The sequence below is a fragment of the Mytilus trossulus genome, chromosome 1 (genome assembly GCF_036588685.1).
Source record: "Mytilus trossulus isolate FHL-02 chromosome 1, PNRI_Mtr1.1.1.hap1, whole genome shotgun sequence".
Taxonomy (NCBI): domain Eukaryota; kingdom Metazoa; phylum Mollusca; class Bivalvia; order Mytilida; family Mytilidae; genus Mytilus; species Mytilus trossulus.
This window is the reverse complement of record NC_086373.1, coordinates 93874757-93896831: the sequence shown is the minus strand read 5'-3', so window position 1 is coordinate 93896831 and position 22075 is coordinate 93874757. Positions and strand designations below refer to the sequence as shown.

The 22075-nt window shown below is 31.0% G+C and overlaps 1 protein-coding gene across 4 annotated transcripts in view; it reads right to left on the bottom strand.

Moving 5' to 3' along the window:
• The window catches only part of LOC134691256 (calcium-dependent secretion activator 1-like), a 71492-nt gene that overhangs the window by 8368 nt on the left and 41049 nt on the right, over positions 1-22075 (bottom strand). For 2 of the 4 annotated variants that reach the window (XM_063551655.1, XM_063551665.1), the window contains 10 exons: positions 18729-18835; positions 12986-13102; positions 11349-11505; positions 9482-9623; positions 8886-9041; positions 8349-8460; positions 7594-7632; positions 7045-7119; positions 6548-6631; positions 5944-6051 (listed from right to left, as the gene is read on the bottom strand). In XM_063551655.1, coding sequence (XP_063407725.1) covers positions 5944-6051; positions 6548-6631; positions 7045-7119; positions 7594-7632; positions 8349-8460; positions 8886-9041; positions 9482-9623; positions 11349-11505; positions 12986-13102; positions 18729-18835 — 1097 coding nt within the window. The remainder of the gene's footprint in view (positions 1-5943; positions 6052-6547; positions 6632-7044; positions 7120-7593; positions 7633-8348; positions 8461-8885; positions 9042-9481; positions 9624-11348; positions 11506-12985; positions 13103-18728; positions 18836-22075) is intronic. The other 2 variants (XM_063551674.1, XM_063551683.1) reach the window with 1 other exon arrangement.

Sequence of the window (22075 nt, the reverse complement as noted above, 5' to 3'; positions counted from 1 at the left end):
ACAACTTTTAAAATTGAATAACGTTATTTCTGGACTTGATATAATATGTGACTGGCAACAACACAAACATAAGTAGCATGCTCCAATTCTGTATGGGAACTTAGCAAAGATTTTTCTGTAATGATCACAGCATTTAACTGCTAACTCTGTACAGTCATAAGTGACAATTAATGTTGTATTGAACTTTCTAGCATGTTTATTTTGGCAGCGGTCCTTTTGCACCAATATTCGGAAGTCATTTGGGCCAATTTACCTGTACACATATCTATTATAAAAATGAATGATTAACATTTATTTTTATTTTTTGGCTTAAAAAGTATATGTTCTGAGATATTTCACCATAAAGATGAGCATTTGGAGTGAGCAGATTGCTCTGAGGGATACGATTGCCGTTGTGTCATTGACACATGTATAGCATGTAGCTGGATACTATTATTTTCAAAACTAATTCAAATGCACATGTTAAATAGTTACAAAAGGCCAATCCCGGATAAAAGTGTATGAACAATGTAATTAGGCCTATTGTGTTATTTTTGTACTATCAATTCCAAGTTTACTTTCCACAGCAGTAACTGAGACTCAGAGTGAGAGAAGCTATTTCACTTCATATCTTATCACCTATTTTCATACGTTAATTCTAGGAGGAACCCCATTCCTAACTCTTTAAATAATTAATTTCCTTTTGGTTAGTGATCATGACTCCTTTCCGTACACATTTATCGGTTTAAATTGCGATCGTTTTTAATATAATACGACGTTTATTGACAGAACGAGCTAATACTCGACGTGTTGTGATTTAGAATTCACGGGAGTTAATTCCGGAAGGGAGACAACTGGAAACAGTGATATGGAAGACTCCATTTCGCCTGAAGGGGTGTTCTACGATGTGGACGACATTTATTTCAATTTAAATGATGCAAATGATTTAAAATTATGCAACAACAATAACCCTCAATTGCAGACATACATAGAAAAGATCCCATGAGTTTAAATTAATTAATTGAGTGGGGAATCTAGAGCAACCATTCAATCTAAAACCCCTTGAAGTCATGAAAACTATACGCATGTGCATAATTTCCAAAACAAACCCTGGAGCAAGAACGTACGGTATATTAAATGTTTATTAAACGACCTAGATGGTTCTCTATTTCTTTATGGAAGTACAATCTCAAATATCAGTTTCATAACGGTAACATATAAGAAAAACTCCACTTCAGTTCTTATATGACAGAAATAGATTTATCTGAATTGGTCCGAGAACACAATTAATTCGTAGTGCATTTCTTTTAGAACATAAATGAAAATAAAAAAAATCCCACCTGCGCTTTCTCAAAGAAACTTTTACAGTGTGTTGTACTACTTTTGGGACAAATTATATCAAATTTATAGAAAACTTCATCGCCTCTAACTCAAAATATGGACAATTTTATGTTTAGGGCGTCTTGAAATCTTTTGACAGCTTCCGAAGAGCTCATTTTCAACCTTTTTCAGCTGGACCAAATCACTACTTTCCTTTAAAATACTGGACCCAAATTTTTTTACAGTGTAATTTCATCCCCCTACTTGCAATTTGAGGCATTGAACATGGAGAAATAAATTTGGAAGGGGTATAAATTAATGGCAAGTAACCCACTGTCAACACTAGGGACTATATTTGTGAACAACGAAAATCAAGGGACAACAATGGTGGTCTCGGACCTAATAGGGTAGAAAAAGTTGACAAATCTTAAAAAAAATTGATATAAACAAAGCTTAATGTTTTATAACACTGCTTACAAAGTTTCATGACAATAGGATGTATATTATAGACATTAAGTTAAGTTCTATACTCATCTTTGCGTGTAAAATTTTGACGTTAAAATTGAAAAATTTCAACTATCAACATTTGGGGCTTCAAAAATTAAAATATTGCAAAGAAATACTTTTTAAATGCCTTAATATATAACTTATCATGTACTAAAAGCAATAGAGTACTCATTTGATTTATCAGACTTGGCATAATTATTCAAAAGTCAAATTTATATGAGCCTGCGCCTAAATATTTAGGTTTTTCAATGAAGGGGGGCCTTACATGAAGATGTAATATTTTCCAGCAACTTTAAATTTGTGAAGCTTTTTGGTTATAAATAATCCTTACATATGTATTTAAAGTACTTTAAATGGAAAGAAAAGTTACAAATAACATATCATATTAGTTTAAAAGGGTCTTAGGCCAAGTAAGACTGGAAAATATTTAGGGTCAATTTAGGCCGTGCCACATATTTACATTGAAAAATGCATATTGAGGCTATAAGAAATAAAAATTTGTGTCTTTTATATCATTTCTATACTCATGTGACATGATACAACAAATCTGAGCACAAAAAGATTCTTGCAATTAACTTTTCTTACAAGCAGTATGGGCTGAAACAAAGATTTTTGCCTTTTTAGGGAAAAACTTGCATGCAATTTATTCTCAACAGGCTTATATTTAAACCACTTGCTATCCTACAGAAGAAAAGAAATATATTATGTGAAATGGAACAGGTACAATAGACATTGTAAAGTGCATTTGATACAAATTTAGAGAGGTCTCCAATATGGACATCAAATTTTATATACCAAGCTCCCCACTATTGACATCATCCAAACAAGGCGTTAGACAAGGGTCATTTATACAACACATTTTGCACATTTTATCTGAGATAAACTTCTTTTCTGTAGATTCAGAATTCATAAATAAGTAAAAGAAGCAGATAAAGGCATAGAAACACAAATATTGACACACAAAAACCTGTCAGATAGAAAGTCAGGATGCCATTGATGCATCAATATTGAAAAAGTTATAAAATGCCTATTTTGACCATAAAATGCCAAAATTGGTCGTTTTTGCAGAAATTCTATGAAATAAAAGTTTAAATCCTTCAGTTTCATGCTATTTGACAAGTTGACACCATCAAATCATTTAGGGAAGTTGCCAGAGTACAAATTCTATATTTACAGATTTCACCTCTTAGGTCCGAGAACACAATTAATTCGTAGTGCATTTCTTTTAGAACATAAATGAAAATAAAAAAAATCCCACCTGCGCTTTCTCAAAGAAACTTTTACAGTGTGTTGTACTACTTTTGGGACAAATTATATCAAATTTATAGAAAACTTCATCGCCTCTAACTCAAAATATGGACAATTTTATGTTTAGGGCGTCTTGAAATCTTTTGACAGCTTCCGAAGAGCTCATTTTCAACCTTTTTCAGCTGGACCAAATCACTACTTTCCTTTAAAATACTGGACCCAAATTTTTTTACAGTGTAATTTCATCCCCCTACTTGCAATTTGAGGCATTGAACATGGAGAAATAAATTTGGAAGGGGTATAAATTAATGGCAAGTAACCCACTGTCAACACTAGGGACTATATTTGTGAACAACGAAAATCAAGGGACGACAATGGTGGTCTCGGACCTAATAGGGTAGAAAAAGTTGACAAATCTTAAAAAAAATTGATATGAACAAAGCTTAATGTTTTATAACACTGCTTACAAAGTTTCATGACAATAGGATGTATATTATAGACATTAAGTTAAGTTCTATACTCATCTTTGCGTGTAAAATTTTGATGTTAAAATTGAAAAATTTCAACTATCAACATTTGGGGCTTCAAAAATTAAAATATTGCAAAGAAATACTTTTTAAATGCCTTAATATATAACTTATCATGTACTAAAAGCAATAGAGTACTCATTTGATTTATCAGACTTGGCATAATTATTCAAAAGTCAAATTTATATGAGCCTGCGCCTAAATATTTAGGTTTTTCAATGAAGGGGGGCCTTACATGAAGATGTAATATTTTCCAGCAACTTTAAATTTGTGAAGCTTTTTGGTTATAAATAATCCTTACATATGTATTTAAAGTACTTTAAATGGAAAGAAAAGTTACAAATAACATATCATATTAGTTTAAAAGGGTCTTAGGCCAAGTAAGACTGGAAAATATTTAGGGTCAATTTAGGCCGTGCCACATATTTACATTGAAAAATGCATATTGAGGCTATAAGAAATAAAAATTTGTGTCTTTTATATCATTTCTATACTCATGTGACATGATACAACAAATCTGAGCACAAAAAGATTCTTGCAATTAACTTTTCTTACAAGCAGTATGGGCTGAAACAAAGATTTTTGCCTTTTTAGGGAAAAACTTGCATGCAATTTATTCTCAACAGGCTTATATTTAAACCACTTGCTATCCTACAGAAGAAAAGAAATATATTATGTGAAATGGAACAGGTACAATAGACATTGTAAAGTGCATTTGATACAAATTTAGAGAGGTCTCCAATATGGACATCAAATTTTATATACCAAGCTCCCCACTATTGACATCATCCAAACAAGGCGTTAGACAAGGGTCATTTATACAACACATTTTGCACATTTTATCTGAGATAAACTTCTTTTCTGTAGATTCAGAATTCATAAATAAGTAAAAGAAGCAGATAAAGGCATAGAAACACAAATATTGACACACAAAAACCTGTCAGATAGAAAGTCAGGATGCCATTGATGCATCAATATTGAAAAAGTTATAAAATGCCTATTTTGACCATAAAATGCCAAAATTGTTCGTTTTTGCAGAAATTCTATGAAATAAAAGTTTAAATCCTTTAGTTTCATGCTATTTGACAAGTTGACACCATCAAATCATTTAGGGAAGTTGCCAGAGTACAAATTCTATATTTACAGATTTCACCTCTTAGGTCCGAGAACACAATTAATTCGTAGTGCATTTCTTTTAGAACATAAATGAAAATAAAAAAAATCCCACCTGCGCTTTCTCAAAGAAACTTTTACAGTGTGTTGTACTACTTTTGGGACAAATTATATCAAATTTATAGAAAACTTCATCGCCTCTAACTCAAAATATGGACAATTTTATGTTTAGGGCGTCTTGAAATCTTTTGACAGCTTCCGAAGAGCTCATTTTCAACCTTTTTCAGCTGGACCAAATCACTACTTTCCTTTAAAATACTGGACCCAAATTTTTTTACAGTGTAATTTCATCCCCCTACTTGCAATTTGAGGCATTGAACATGGAGAAATAAATTTGGAAGGGGTATAAAAATTAATGGCAAGTAACCCACTGTCAACACTAGGGACTATATTTGTGAACAACGAAAATCAAGGGATGACAATGGTGGTCTCGGACCAATTTAATTCAGAGAACTCTTGCATTTTATCAAAACTGGTAATTCCCTCCGACTTGTTTCTAAATTTATAAATACACTAAATATAAATGATGCTTAATTCTGATTTTCCGTGTTATTAAAAACATGCATATAAGTCAAGGGAATTACCAAACATGAAGATTATGAAAAGAATATTATAGGAAAGTTGTTTAAGTTCAATCCCTTTGTTTGTTTTTACCTTTTAAAGCAAGACAATCATAATAATCTGAGATGTTCCTTCATGTTTAGAATAAAACGATTGACGTGAGGGCGATACTCTGAGCCACCGGTATAAGTCTACAGATTGCTTGAAAGCAATCTTATCCCAAAAATGCATTAGACAGTCAATACACAGAGTGAGAATAAAACTTCTTGCTTTGCTGATTATTTATAATAAAGATATACCAATAGAGAAGAAAATAGAAGCTTTTGATGATTATGTTTTAACCACATATGTTGATGACAGTGCTTTGTTCCCTAAAAAAATTGTGTCACAAAAGGATGCATTTTGGCGAAAACTGATTTCTCCCTTTACTTTAAAATGGACAAATCCTGTCAAGTTTCCAGATTCATATAAACCATACAGATACCATATAACGTGTGTCAAGAATTACTGTATGTGGGAGAAAGCTGTATATGGGAAAGAGTCTTAAAAATTAAGAAATTAAGTAGACACAGAAAATGTCATATTAACTAAAGTATTTCTTAATTTGGACCATTTATTAAATACATACCTCAAATATTGACAAAGTAAACAATTCATCAGCTATTTTTTGTCTTATCTGGTCTAGACTACATCTCATAAAATCTACATAGGATTTACCAAGCTCATTTACTGGTTTCTGAAAATGTAATTATTGTGAATAAACAACACAAATACATCACTTGTGGGTATGAAAGCTTGTTGAATAGATCAAAATAGTTCACTCAACTACATATTTCAAGGTTACTACATTTTTTTTTCTAAATTACTTCAGCAATGTCAAACTATTTGAATTACTAACATAATGAAGTTTTCAAATTCAAGGGAATATCATAATAATCATTACACTTACATGATACATGTACTTTGTTTGCTAAAAGTATTTTTGTTTTCATGGTGCTAAGGCACGTTTTGCACATTCAAACACAAACTATACAATAGAAAATATATGAGTGGAATCTATCTAAATCTTTACTAAATGTGATCTACATGTATACTAAGTAAAACTCACTAACAATGATCAAATCTACATAAATCTTTACTAAATTCAATCTATATGTAGGTAATAACTAAATGCTATATAGAATCTACCAAAATCGGAACTATATTTAATCTATATGTAAGTAAGAACTCACTGTTAATGATAGAATTGAAGAAAAGAAGGTGCCCTCATCATACCGTGCAAGTTTACTTAAAACTGACTCCATTACTGATAATAACTGAAATATATAAACATATATCAATATTCAGTTATTTAGGCATTATTTTTGATAAACAGAATAAAACAAACAACCCTATCTATTATGACCAAATATTCTAAAAGGCAATACATCAATTGAAAAAGTTGGTCTGCAAGAACAGACAGATAAAGATGATAAATGTAAGTTTCATGCAAATAAAAGTTGCAAAAAAAATTGATTGAATCAACTATTTTCAATTCTTTCTCTTTTTTGTTCTCATTCTTTCTGTCCAAATGCTATAAAATAATGGTGTTGCATGGAAGCTAATTCATGTATGCATTAATAATAGCATTAAATTTTGAATTAATACTCCATAATGAGAGATAACAATCACACTGCATACTCAGCAGAAGAGATTTATAATGAGATGGTTACAATAAGTATTGTTTTACCTTCTCAATCAGACATTTGACCATCTGTGCTTGAACTCTTTCCAGGAATTCCTCTATTTTGGTGTGGTACTGATGCTGCAAACAGAAACAAGAATAGATATACAAAAAATTCATGTCAGAGTTATCAGTGTTGTTTTTGTCACAATTATTTTGATTGATTGATTGTTGGTTGCTTATAAAAGTCAAGTGGCAAATATTTCATGCATGTTCAGGACAATCATTATTTTGATATTTGAATTCGAAAAATGTGTTATTCTTTTTACTACAATGACTTTAAATGAAGAGGAAGAGATATTTTATTTCTTCAAGTTCTTTTTCTTTTCTTATGCAATTCTGCTGACAACATCTTGACAAGACTTATAGCTGTATAGTGTCAGAGAAACCAAAAAAAACCTTCTTTCAAACGTAAAATATGTTTCTACTGGAAAATTTCTATTTCTTGTTCATCAGTAAAATGGTTAAATTAGATAAATAGTAAATAGTACAAATGCTGACCACCAAAACCCATTTTTGTAAAACCAACAGTAAAATTTTGTAGATTAAGCTTACCATATTTTCTCCACTATCAAGAGCACATAAATGTAATGCCTACAATATAAACAAACAACATTATTAGATAAATGATTGAATTTTGTTAGAACTTGTGTTGTATGAATTGTATCTATTTGTAATAATTTCCTTTTTCTAAATAAAATTGAGAATGGAAATGGGGAATATGTGAAAGAGACAACCCGACCATATATAAAACCAATAGCAGAAGGTCACCAACATACAAAACATATTTTTTTTTAATTACCTCATTTTACAAGTCATCAACTTTTAGGTTACATATGCAACCTCACCATCTTTCTTTTTTTGTTACTCTAGTCCAATGTGACCGATATTTGTTCTTTCCTTAAATGCTATGAGATAAGAAGTTAAACAAGAATATCTGTTCATAGGATACAAATGTCAATGCTACATTGGCACTATCCTATTTTCTGTGAACTGTGATTGATAGATTGATTGTGTTTAACACCATTATTTTGTGGCCACCAGGTTTTCTTGTTGAGGGAAGCCAGAGTGGCTAGAGAAAACCACTATCTTTGGAAAGAAAACTGAAAATTCTTCTTTATTAAGATTGAGTGAAGCACACCTGGCATGTGTGGGATTCAACTTTCAAAACTCAGTGTTGACAGGCTAGTGCTATAAAGTCAGACTACTTACCAGTATACCATTTATGGTTAAACATAGCTTGGGTTTAAATCCATGATTTAAAGGCAAGTCTGCTACCAAACATTTGTATTTTTATCAAAATTACCTACCCTGCTTTTACAGTCAATGATAACATTCATCATTACACAAATTTCTGAGTATATAACATAATCTGTGCCTTTACCACCTTTTCTTAGCCATTGCTCAAATGCCTTTAATGTTCTGAAATGAGAAAATTATTTAATACATTATCTAACAATTTCCATTTCCATGAGAACATAATCGTTATACCAATGAACCATGAAAATGATGTAAAGGTCAGAAGAACCCTGAAGATAAAATTTTACACAGGAGGTAACAGATCAGTATAAACAACTTTGATTCTAATTCCTTCATTGTATTCAAGGCAGTATGTCTAACTTATGAAAAATATCTTTGACACCCTTTTTGAACTGTACTGTTTCTTACTTAGATACTTAGATGTGTTTCTTCATAGCAAGAAGGGATATTAATTCTAGAAAGACGTCAAACTGGAAAACTAGTAATGATGACTCCCAGATGCAATTTCTTCTGGAAAGTTGTATTGTTAGGTATATTTGTATAACCAATTGCCCAACTTCTTACTTTATTGATGGTTATTAACATACCTTTTGGCTGCAGCTTCAATCATATCTGCTGCCATTAGTTTTAACCTATGGTCTAAATGTTCAGCAAACACCTCTTCTGGCCAATGTAGATCTCGTATGAATGATTGTAGAGCATCAAGTTTCCATAACATATCTTCTGAGGTTGCACAGCCATTTCTGAAAACCAAATAACATACATTGCATTTTGATCAACATATTATTATGTTTCACGAAACATCTACTTTTAAAATCATTTATATCAAGAAGCCATAATTGATGTTTCAATGAGGTTTCCTTTTCAAACACCTTTATTATAGGAGCAATAATAGATATATTTCACCTTTCCAAATCCTTTATATGTATGACCCAACATTAATACATGCTCACCTGCAGTTTCTTCTTCTTATTTCAAATCCTATTTATGAATGTATTATTGATATGTCCTCTTCAAGTTTCTTTTTTTCTTTCCAACTCCTTTATATAAAGGGGCTATACTGGATATTTTCCCCTTAAGTTTCTAATCCTTTAATTTTGGAGCTATATTTGATATGTAACCCTGAGTCTTCTAAATCGTGTTTTCAAATCCTTTATATAAATGAGTTATTATTGCTACCTACCCCTGAGGTTCCCATTTCTCCTTCTCAAATCCTTTATGTATAGACTGGGCTATTGATGACTCCATCAGGTCTACATATCTCACAACTTGGGGAGCAAATACATTCCTTAAGTGTAAATGAAACTTTCCTCCACATAAATTCTCTGAAATAACAATAGTGGAAATAGAACTTATTTATTCATGCAACCAAATTATATATGCAATCCTATTCTAAGTATGTATTTTGTATGATGATATATTTGTAATGATGACGAACAAATGTTTAAACTACTGTGGATTCATTTATTTTCTAGAGTATCAACTTTTTGTAGAATGAGGAAAACTTGCATTTTCTTGGGTATTTGATTTTGTGGTTTTAATAATCGCTGCATACACAACATATAGAAAATGTGTAATTCGTTGGACATTTGAATTCATGGTTTACCTGTACCCATGAAAACCACGAAAATTGGTATCCAACCAATAATAATGAATCCACAGTAAATGCAACTGGTCAATAGGTTTAAAATTGATAGGAGCAGTTCTGAGAATGCCTAGTTAGCAGACAGAGACATACAGTGTTTGTCATATGAACAAAATGTATTGTCCTATTAGAACTATTAAACTAGAGGTTCAAATGAATTGCTTATTTGGTAAGTAAAGATATGTTATATTGATATTCCTGTAAAAATTGGGACAAAAAGAGGTATTAAAAAATTTTCTAAGCCCTTTCTAACAAAGATCAAATTCACATCCTATAAACAATCAAACTATTTTCTGCAAATTAAATGATTTTTTAATTTGCTTTTGACATTTTCCCTTTTATATCCATCATTGTTTTCAAGATAATATCTAAAAAAAAATATGGTTCATAAAATCATCATGTAAACTTAAGGAACAGTTAATGGGCTATGTCATAGATTTTGGTAACATTTTGCATATAACTTGGGACTATATTATAAATAACCAATCCATAAACCAATAACACCACCAACATAAAAATATAGAAAAATCCAGAGAAAAAAATCATACCTTTACCGGTATCTCTTTCATTTTCTAAAATATTAATGATTGATTTCTCTCAAAATAAGTGAACAATTCAGATCAGTACATATTGCCTTATTTGTTGTTGGGATGTACAAGTACCTGGTCAGGTCCATATGTTTTTGCAATATGTATTTCTATTTGTATCCATCGTATGAGTTATGCCCTTTTCAACTGATTTTTATAGTTTGTTCTTAGGTTGTTCTTTTACATCATTGTCCCAGATAAGGTGGAGGGTAGGATCTTGCTATCATGTTTAAACCCACCACATTCTGTATGTATGTGCCAGTCCCAAGGAAGAATCCTGTAATTCAGTGGTTGTCTTTTGTTTCTGTGTTACCTATTAGTTTTTTAGTACATTAATTACGCTGTTAGTTTTCTTGTCTGAATTGTTTTGAATTTGTGATTTTTGACCTTTTATAGCTGACTATTCAGTATGGTTTTTGCTCATTGTTTAAGGCTGTAAGATGGCCTATATAATACCTGTTAGTTTCAGTGTCATTTGGTCTCTTGTGGAGAGTTGTCTCATTGGCAATCATATCACATTTTCTTTTTATATTATTGTATAGAAAGCACATGAAATTGATAACAAATGTTTATAAATTTACCTTAAAATCATAATTTTATTTGTATTTTTAATCCATATGGTCTAGGTGACCATGTTGATTCATAGAATGTAGTAAAATTCGCAAAATAAAATTTGATGCACTATAGATCATTTGTGGCAAGTTTGTTGAAATTTGTTCAGTTTTACATCTCATCATTTCAACATACCGGTAATACTTAAATTATGGTAGGTCCATTTAGTGGTCTTATAAGTGAAGAAATAAAAGAAATGTTTTTACCATCATTCCTTAGATAGTCATTAAGTGCCTGGAATAAAGGAAAGCTATCCCATGTGTCTGATGGCTGCATTTCTAGTGCAGAATCCATATCTACAGCAAACAGGGACCAAAATATCTCTGCATGTTCTACCAGTAAATCACTGAACCATGCAAAAGCCTGCAGAAAAACATGATGAATATGATAAAACATTAGCTGTTTTTGCTTTAAATCAAATATTAGTGCTGTCAGACAAACAATTAAATACACAGCATTACAAGAACACATTGTTTGGACAGAAAATGTGTCAATTTTGTATATATATATATATATAGGGGTATTTATATTTCACATCTCATCATTTCAACATATATTAAACATAATACATAAAACATACAGTCACATATGAGTGATCAATGCAGATGATGGAAGTATTTGGAAAATGAAGCGTCACTACTAATTGTTTAGCCAGTATTTATTCTTATCACATGTGTTTATTGATAATTTACTTGTAAAATGGAATCTGAAATAGCCATATACCAATAAAGACATCATCAAGCAGAGAAAATATATTTAGGCAATTTCATCAATCATTTTGACAATAAAAAAAGTTTCAGGTATTTTGTGTATTCTACAGCATTTTGTGTTTTAAAAAAAATTATATCAGCAAAATCAATGAGAAAATGATTGGAAAAAAAAAGGTTTGTGATTGTGATGTGAAATGGATCTTTTAAATAAAATAAAAACAGCAAACCCAAAGGCATAAAAAAACATATCTACAGGTTAACATATTGTCTTCAACAAGCGTGAATAAAATGTGTCAAAGTTCTTAATCAGCCTGGGTCATGAGATTTGTAAATGAATTTTACAGGGACTTATGAAATTTGGTGTTGATCACAAAATCATTAAATTCTGTAATAACATTCAAAATATATATAACATAACTCCTAAAGAAACAATTAAAAAAAGTGAAATTAATTGGGATTGTTGGTATAAAATGAAAATACTAGAACTTGCTTCAGATTCTTCAGCCACTGAAATATTATCCCAATGATAGGTATTTGGGATAAACAGTACTGTTTCTTTTAAAACCTTAATGGCTCTCATATAAAATATGAATTGTTAATGATCAAATAAATTTTCTATATAATGAACTCAAAAAATGAAGTTTAGGAAATCTTAAACTTTTGGTTCCTTGTAACATCTGACAATAATCTCAATGATATTAATGCTATGTAGAAATGTTTAAAACACTGAATATTTAACTGGAGTTAATATCAATTGTACAGGCATTCACAATTCATAACATGCTCTTACAGCAGTTTCCAAATGCCAGTTAGAATAGATATCATGAAGAAGAATTTAAAGCCAGACGATCCCCATTCTTAATTCAAGATATAAAAAATATCAAGGCAGCAATACAGCCATCTAGTCAGAAAATATATCAAATCAGATTGTAAAGATGTAATAATAAAAAAGTTTTCATTCAGGTAAATATTAAGCCATTCATTTTCAAAATATTCATTTTTTTATTTGTAAAAATAGTCAAAATAGAACACTTTTATTAACTTGAAACATGCATAATAGATGTGAGAGATTATATAAATACATCCAATCAAAGTGCCTGGTGTATATCTGCCATGGTGCAAGACACTGATACCTTGGTAGCCTCTAAAATCAACTCTGATTGGCTTAAATGTACAATATACTTGTCACATGGCAAGATTGGTTGAATTTCCTTTGCACTCTTCTTTGAAGGCTCTTTAGTTTCACATATCTTTTAAAGAATGCAATCCAACAAAAATCAATTCAAAATAACAAATAATATATATGAACTTATAAGTTATTATAAAATACACACAAAATAATATGACAGCAAACAAAAATAAACAATGAAGTATGTTGGATTGTTCAGTCTATGTTGTAAGAAAAAAATAATAATAAAAGGTGAATTTAAGGTCATTTAAGTAACAAGTTGAAGATCAATGCATATTATATTCCACTCTGACAAAATGTTTAAAAAAAATACTATAAAACAATACACAATTTATCAAATAGTAGATTGAAGGTTAATATGAATGAGACAGCAATCTAACAAAACTGAAAATCTAAAAGGACCTCTGTTTATACAAACATTTGAGTATTTAAATCCCCCCCTAAACATTAAAACTATTTGTGGTTTGTTTGATTGATTGATTGATTTATTGATTGTACGTGGTAGGTTCAAATTTCAGCACTCTTGGTACTTTTATGCAATTGTTTCAAAACTCCTATTTAGACAACCTATAACATGGTTAGATTTAATAGAAAAGTTTCTTAAATGCTGCCCTTAAATTTTTTGAGCTGTAAATAATATTCTTGTCAATCCAATACAATTATCATTATTTGGAAATCTGCACCGCTTGAACTATTGACATCATACAACAATCACTTTTCCATTGTTGCAACAGATATGTTCTATATGACGTCAAAATTTTATGGGAACCTTTGTGATGTCCAATAATGGTGGACAAATAGCGATAAGGTATATACCAAATGAAGAGCATCATTTTCCCTTATGTCTAGTGAAAAAAGATTTTCAAATCAATATGTCTTACAATGTCAATTTATATTAAGAAATTGCTTACAACCACAAATTTGCATATTACATACCAAGTGAATAAAAGTGAAAGGATAGTTTGATTAATACAGTTTCCATATCATTGATACTGGCACTTTCACAAGACTAAAGTTATCGATTGAAAGATATTATGTAATGTAGTATAAGATTTGCAGACAAATTATGTCATAAATAAAAGTGTAAGAGTGAGAATAATGTGCTTTATTCTAAAGTGATTTACAATGCATTCTATTTTCAGACAATTAAATCAAACAAATTAACAGCTACTTTGTCATCTAAATATTAAATGTCTGATTAAATTCTTTGATAAAACTGAAGACTATCTCATCAATTTCCATGTTTTATTGTGATAATGATATGATGAAAATAATGATGATAATTCTTTTTTTATCATAGTGGACACACAGAAAATTCTTGTCAGCATAATGACCCAATTTAAAGATAAAAATAATGTAACCGATTAGAAACTGACATTTAAGTACAAAAGTGTTCTGAGAAAAAAGAATGTCGAATAACATTCACAAAATGACCTCTAGTACACAAATACAATGAAACTCAGGTTGACATAAGGTGCTCAGGGGCCATGTAAATAGGAATGAGGTAAAGAATATAACTTCAGGTTCTTCAGACTAATGTGAACTCTGTAAACTAAAAAACATTGTGTGCTCAAGTGCACTGTGAACCTAAATAAAACTTAAGTGAGGTAGTTAAATGCAGTATTGGTTAACCCATAAACTTTACATGAGTTTAAAAATATAATAACATGTACTCAAGTACAAACTGAACCATGATGAAACCCAGGGAATTACTTATAGTTCTTCAAAACAATATGGACCCCAATGATTCCCTTTGGGAATGGCTTGAGGTTCTTCAAAACAATTTCACTCCAAAAATACTCAGGGAAGGAAATAAGGTTTACCAGAGTAAATGTATACCCAAATGGAAACACTTGGAATGGTTTAAGGTTCTTTAGAACAATGTGGGCCAATATACAATCCTGTGAATGGCAAAATGTTCTTCAGAAAATTGTGAGCCCATAGTTGACCCTGGAACTGGTTTATGCCCCTTTAGAACAATTAATATGGACTCAAATGAGACCTTGGGAATGGCTAAAGGTTCTTCAGACAATCTGGCTGCAAATGAAACCCTGTGATTGACTTAAGCTCCTTCAGACAACCTGGGCTCAAATGAAACCCTGTGATTGACTTAAGCTCCTTCAGACAACCTGGGCTCAAATGAAACCCTGTGATTGACTTAAGCTCCTTCAGACAACCTGGTCTCAAATGAAACCCTGTGATTGACTTAAGCTCCTTCAGACAACCTGGGCTCAAATGAAACCCTGTGATTGACTTAAGCTCCTTCAGACAACCTGGGCTCAAATGAAACCCTGTGATTGACTTAAGCTCCTTCAGACAACCTGGGCTCAAATGAAACCCTGTGATTGACTTAAGCTCCTTCAGACAACCTGGGCTCAAATGAAACCCTGGGAATGACTTAAGCTCCTTCAGACAACCTGGGCTCAAATGAAACCCTGGGATTGACTTATTACTTTCAGAACAATTTTGGTTCACAAGAAACCCATGAATGACTGTAGAATATTTTCAGAACCACTGGACCCAAATAAAAATCTGAGAATGGCTCATGGAACCTCAGAACAATGTGGACTTAAATGAAACTTAGGGAGTGAGCTCAGTTGCACCAAATTAAAGTGGATCCAAATGACTTAAGAATGACATAAAGTTACAACATGGATCATCAGTACAAATTGATCCCTAATGAAATTATGAATGTATTAGCTGATAGAAACATGAAATCAAACAATGAAAAATAGCTTCTGAATCCTATTTGTATTGTGAATATATTATGTAATTCATATAATTCAATGGTTTAAGGTTCTTTAGAACAATGTGGGCCAATATACAATCCTGTGAATGGCAAAATGTTCTTCAGAAAATTGTGAGCCCATAGTTGACCCTGGAACTGGTTTATGCCCCTTTAGAACAATTAATATGGACTCAAATGAGACCTTGGGAATGGCTAAAGGTTCTTCAGACAATCTGGCTGCAAATGAAACCCTGTGATTGACTTAAGCTCCTTCAGACAACCTGGGCTCAAATGAAACCCTGTGATTGACTTAGTTCCTTCAGACAACCTGGGCTCAAATGAAACCCTGTGATCGACTTAAGCCCCTTCAGACAACCTGGGCGTAAATGAAACCCTGTGATTGACTTAAGCTCCTTCAGACAACCTGGGCTCAAATGAAACCCTGTGATTGACTTAAGCTCCTTCAGACAACCTGGGTTCAAATGAAACCCTGTGATTGACTTAAGCTCCTTCAGACAACCTGGGCTCAAATGAAACCCTGTGATTGACTTAAGCTCCTTCAGACAACCTGGGCTCAAATGAAACCCTGTGATTGACTTAAGCTCCTTCAGACAACCTGGGCTCAAATGAAACCCTGTGATTGACTTAAGCTCCTTCAGACAACCTGGGCTCAAATGAAACCCTGTGATCGACTTAAGCTCCTTCAGACAACCTGGGCTCAAATGAAACCCTGTGATTGACTTAAGCTCCTTCAGACAACCTGGGCTCAAATGAAACCCTGGGAATGACTTAAGCTCCTTCAGACAACCTGGGCTCAAATGAAACCCTGGGATTGACTTATTACTTTCAGAACAATTTTGGTTCACAAGAAACCCATGAATGACTGTAGAATATTTTCAGAACCACTGGACCCAAATAAAAATCTGAGAATGGCTCATGGAACCTCAGAACAATGTGGACTTAAATGAAACTTAGGGAGTGAGCTCAGTTGCACCAAATTAAAGTGGATCCAAATGACTTAAGAATGACATAAAGTTACAACATGGATCATCAGTACAAATTGATCCCTAATGAAATTATGAATGTATTAGCTGATAGAAACATGAAATCAAACAATGAAAAATAGCTTCTGAATCCTATTTGTATTGTGAATATATTATGTAATTCATATAATTCACAATAAAACATTATTTACACTAAAACAGCTTAAGGTTAAATAAAATGGAGACTTGGCAAAAAAAACCAACATCTTGATAAAATTCCATTACAACTTCTGTTGACATTCCACTGAAGGAATTGTCTTTTATTCAAAAATATGTGATTTTAAAACAGATATCTTTCATAAAGTTCCTTGTCATATTGATATGAACTAACAGTGGCACCTACAACCATAGTTGAAATATTCAAAAAGGTCTTCAACTTTTATAAAAATATATTCTTATCAAAATAATTTTACAATTCACAGAGAACCAAAATAAAACTTAAAAATAAAGGTCACTTAAGAAAAGGTTTGTATTTTCAATGATTTTTTCAATTCCTTTTAAAAGCACATATTGGTAACAATAGAGACTAAACCTGTTTAAAATCCATCAGAATACAGTCAAATTAGCTATAAAAACTGCTGATGGTAGTGAATCATTAAACATAAATGATAATAGTGCAATGAAACTTTGCTAAATGGAGAAAATTGTTAATCTAACGTCATAACTTAAATTTCAGAGAAATAAACAGAAATTCACACCACAGCAAGAGTGCAAACTGTATTGAAGCTTTAAAAAAAACACACAGACTCACCGATGTAAAGGACTAATCAAAAAAACAATTGCCATGGGTTAGTAATGCATGCTTTACTGGGGAGTAACTCAAATCATGCGCAACACAGCAATATTTAATAAACCCTTATATACAACATATAAAAAATATTTTAAAATAATACAATTGATTTATTAAAATGTGGCAAAACTTTAATATTCTACAACCCATGTTAGCAAAATCAGCTTCTATATTTACCACATATATCGAGTTTGGCTTGAATATTGGAATTGAATTGTAAATTTGATTTTTTTCTACAAATAATACCTCATATCATGTTATTGTAAATTATTTCTTCAAACTTTTGCATATCTTCTCATAACTAGTTATTAAACAAAATTATTCTGTTTGTGTATTGTTACTTTTTCTTTGCAAGCTGTCAATTCTATTTCAATTTTAACAATAGCTAAACAATTTTAAATAGTCAACTGATAATAAAATAAGAAATCAACAATTTCTTTAATACTTTAACATACTATTTTTTTTCATTAAATGTATTATATCTAAACTGAAGCATACAATCACAACAACTGGAATGAAAACTAAACTTTACACAAAACAAAAAGCATCAAAATCTACTTTGGAGTTAACAACTAATTTTATGATTCTTGTCAAACTATCCACTTTACCATTTTTCGTAATGTTTTGATATCAGATTTATGTTAAGTAGATGTTTCTGATGAGTAATAAAGATCCTAGGTGTCAGCATACCAATTTACAGTTCTCCATTAGTTAGATGTGTTTGATATTTCCATTCTAGAAAGGACTTTCCATCTGGAATTTTCCTTGTCAGTTCATTATTTATGTTCTTTTACATTATACTAAGTTTGTTTCAATGTTGTCTATTTTAACCAGAAGATGTTTCATTTTGACAAGCATACCATTTATATTTGAGCTAGTCACCAGTTATTAGTATATCTGTTCATGTAAACACTATTCATGTTAGTTTTAAGCTAGCCTTCAGCTGTTAATGTATGTTAATTTATTTGTAAATTCCCATGCTAAGTTTTCAGCTTTTTCTATAATTGTTAGTGTTTCTACTCATGGTTTACTGTAAGCATTAGTTTCTAGCACTATAAAGCTTATTAACAAGATATTGCAATTTTGGTTTGATGGAATTTTGATGGGTACTAAATGTGCTCCTTACCTCAGCATGATGTTCCTCATTCTGTTGTAATACTTCAATACATAACTCGGCCAAATGCATCACATCATCAAGTCTTTTCTTAGGTGACACACCATTATTATACGACTCTGAAATAAGATATCAGTGAATCAATCTATAATACAACATACTGCAATGATACTATTATATTAGTGTTTTCCCTTATCACTTTTAGTAATATGCTGCTTTATTGCTTGAAAGTGAGCTATCTGATGTGATTTTCTTACATATTGTGTTATGGATGTGATACTACAAAATGATTTCAACATGATGTCATACCACTCAGGCAAAACATTATAGTTTAACATTCTTTAAAAAATCATATTGTGATAAATCAGATAGTTGTCATATAAAATAATCTGTACAAAAGTAAACCAAAACCCCTACAAACTTGTAAGTGATAACAGTTTCTAATCTATACTCATTTGTTTAGATTATTGTTTGGAAACAGTCAGAAAATGGAGAATAAGAAAAATGTTTGGCAAAGTTATCTTAAAAAGTATTAAAGTGAGAAAATGAGTTTTTTTATAATTGAACTGAGAGAAAAACAAGAAAAAACAAATAAAGCAACAGCCTTATACAGTACAATGAAAAAGGCTGTAAAATGATGCAAAGTGAAGAAATTTTATAAAAATCTTCTCAAACAAAAGTCACAAAAATATGAAATAATAACTGAAAATAAGTGAAAGAAATAGAAGCATTCTTGTTCAATGTCTAATTAATCAACAACTGTATTAAACAGTAAAACACAACTAGCTATAAGAAAGAAATAAAAAAAACAATATATGACATTGAACCTGTATACGATTTGGAATAAATATCACAGTGAAGTGAAATTGGTTTCAACTTCAGGTAATATAACATTAAGCAATCTTATAAAACAATACCCAAAGCACCATTTTACTGATTCCAAAATCATTTTCTTGTTAAAGCACATATCTTTTTTTAGATGTGGGGCCTAAAATATGGTTAATATCATTTGATATATATGCTAAATAAATTGGTTGGTAATACAATTATCCCCCCTCGTCCTTATAAGTTTTACAGAAATCCATATGTTGGTCTCATAGTATATATGAAGGAGTCATGATTGTCCAAAGAAATTTGTTACGGTAGTTAAATAGTCTTCCCTTCAGGAAGTAGGACTATATTTACATATTTGAAAGAAACCAATTATAAGAAATTATAAACATAAACTGGTTATAAATAAATGAAAAACCAACTGTATTGTAAAAGTTGTAAACATAAACTGTTTACAGAAAGATGTGTATTGCATGTGTGACCTAGTCACATATTTTTATCAAGCACTGCCACCACCCCTATGGGAAACAGCATGTGTTAGATGCTTCTAGACAAAATAATATAGACACATATAGTAAAAAATACTGTATTATACAGCCAAATAAAAAAATACAAAAACTGGTTCTTAGAAACTGTATATAAAACATGACCTACCACTACCTGCTCCTGTTAGCATAAAATGTAATAAATAAATGTTATCTTAAATTCTACAATGCATCTTATCTTCTTTTATCATGTTTATACAAAACTACTTCATCAATAATGACTTTACCTACTACTGGTATATCAAAATTATTAGTAATCACATTGTATTCAAATAATCATAAATTGGTCTGACACTGTTTTATTAATTATGTTATATGCTTTATTTTGTTTCAAGGAATAAGTCCTTCAATGTCCACCACATGCTTGTTTTTTTCGTAATTTTCTACTTAATTTGATAGTCTTAGATATCTCCTAGTGTTTTGACTGCAATATGATAATTATTCTTCATACTGTAAATTCACAATTTATTGCGTGCATTCATTATTGGGATTTTGTCATTTTAGACTAAAATGAGATTTTTATCTCTGCGATATTGAGAAAAATCCTGTTTATTTAATATAAAAAATTTCAAAATGGGAGTTATATTATTGCGACTATAACCCTGTCGCATTTTTCGCAATAATAAAAACATCACTATAATTTTTGAATTTACAGTACATGATATGCTGAGTAGCTTCGATAAAAAGTTGTTCTGATTTTCGTTGAAAGATACTTGTTCCTTTCTTATAAAGTATAAACATGTGAGCCCTCAACACAAGTTACATCCTAATATTACCAGTCTGCTTTTTCTCAAGTCGGGATAGTCTTTTTATAACAAGGGGGAAATCTGGCAAAGAACTAATTGGTACTAATTGATATGCAAATATATTTTATTGAGATATATTCATCACATTGAGGTCCATCTCAGCCAAGTGATCTCAAAATAGTAGTACCAGAACTGGATAAAGAATTTTCTCTAATTCTATGGAAATTTATCCCTTTCAGAACACATTGTATAAATTTTTTTATCAACGTGTGGTTGCCGGTGATCTCAAAAGATCACTGGAAGATTTTAAGGGTCATGACCTTTTAGCTAACTGGATGAATCAAAATATGCTAACAGGTGTTAATGAAATTGACAACTTCTTGCAATGTGAAAGGCACTCAAAGGGGATTTTTGGTTAACAAAAAAAGAAATGCATTTTTTAATCATTAGAGAAACAGATTCTTACATTGATATCTGTGGATTATCGGATTTATCTAATCAAGATAGTTAAATTATCAATTTTAAAGTCAGAGCAAGGCTCGGCTCGGACTTTAAAATTGATAATTTAACTTTCTCGATTGGATAAATCCAATAATCCACTGATATCAATGTAAGAATCTATATTTACCGAACTTACAGATTCAGCATCTCAGACAGATAATTAAGCAGTATTAAAAAATGCAAATCACTTTTACAGTATTTAGTCATGTATAGTACGCAGTTAACTATAATTTTCTCTTATTTAGTATTTACTTAAAGTGATCATACAGAGAAAGGATTGTACAGCAAATAGTGTTATGTTTGACATGTGCGTTCCCATTGATTATAGTATTGATACATAAAGCAAACAAAATACAAACTAACTTTTTGTTTTAAATAAAGTGGTTGAAATCTAAAAAATCTTTTTTATTCTTATAACAAATAACAAACAGTGTGAAAATATGTGAATGTTCTTTAAAATTGTATGTATTCGATGACATATTTTCCTGTAACATTTTATTCCATTTGAAAACATAACAAATAACACTAAATAAAATATGATACCGTCTTTTGGTATGTATAACGCGCACATTTATACCCTAGGTCATGTTTCTTGTAAGAGGGGTGCGTGTTATACACGACTACAAACAATTTCTTAGTCTTTTTTTCAGGTCCAAACTCCGACAAAGAAATTTCCAAGTGAAGTGAAGAGTACGGAATATTTTTGCTAAAACCTAGATTGTTTTTATGTTTTACA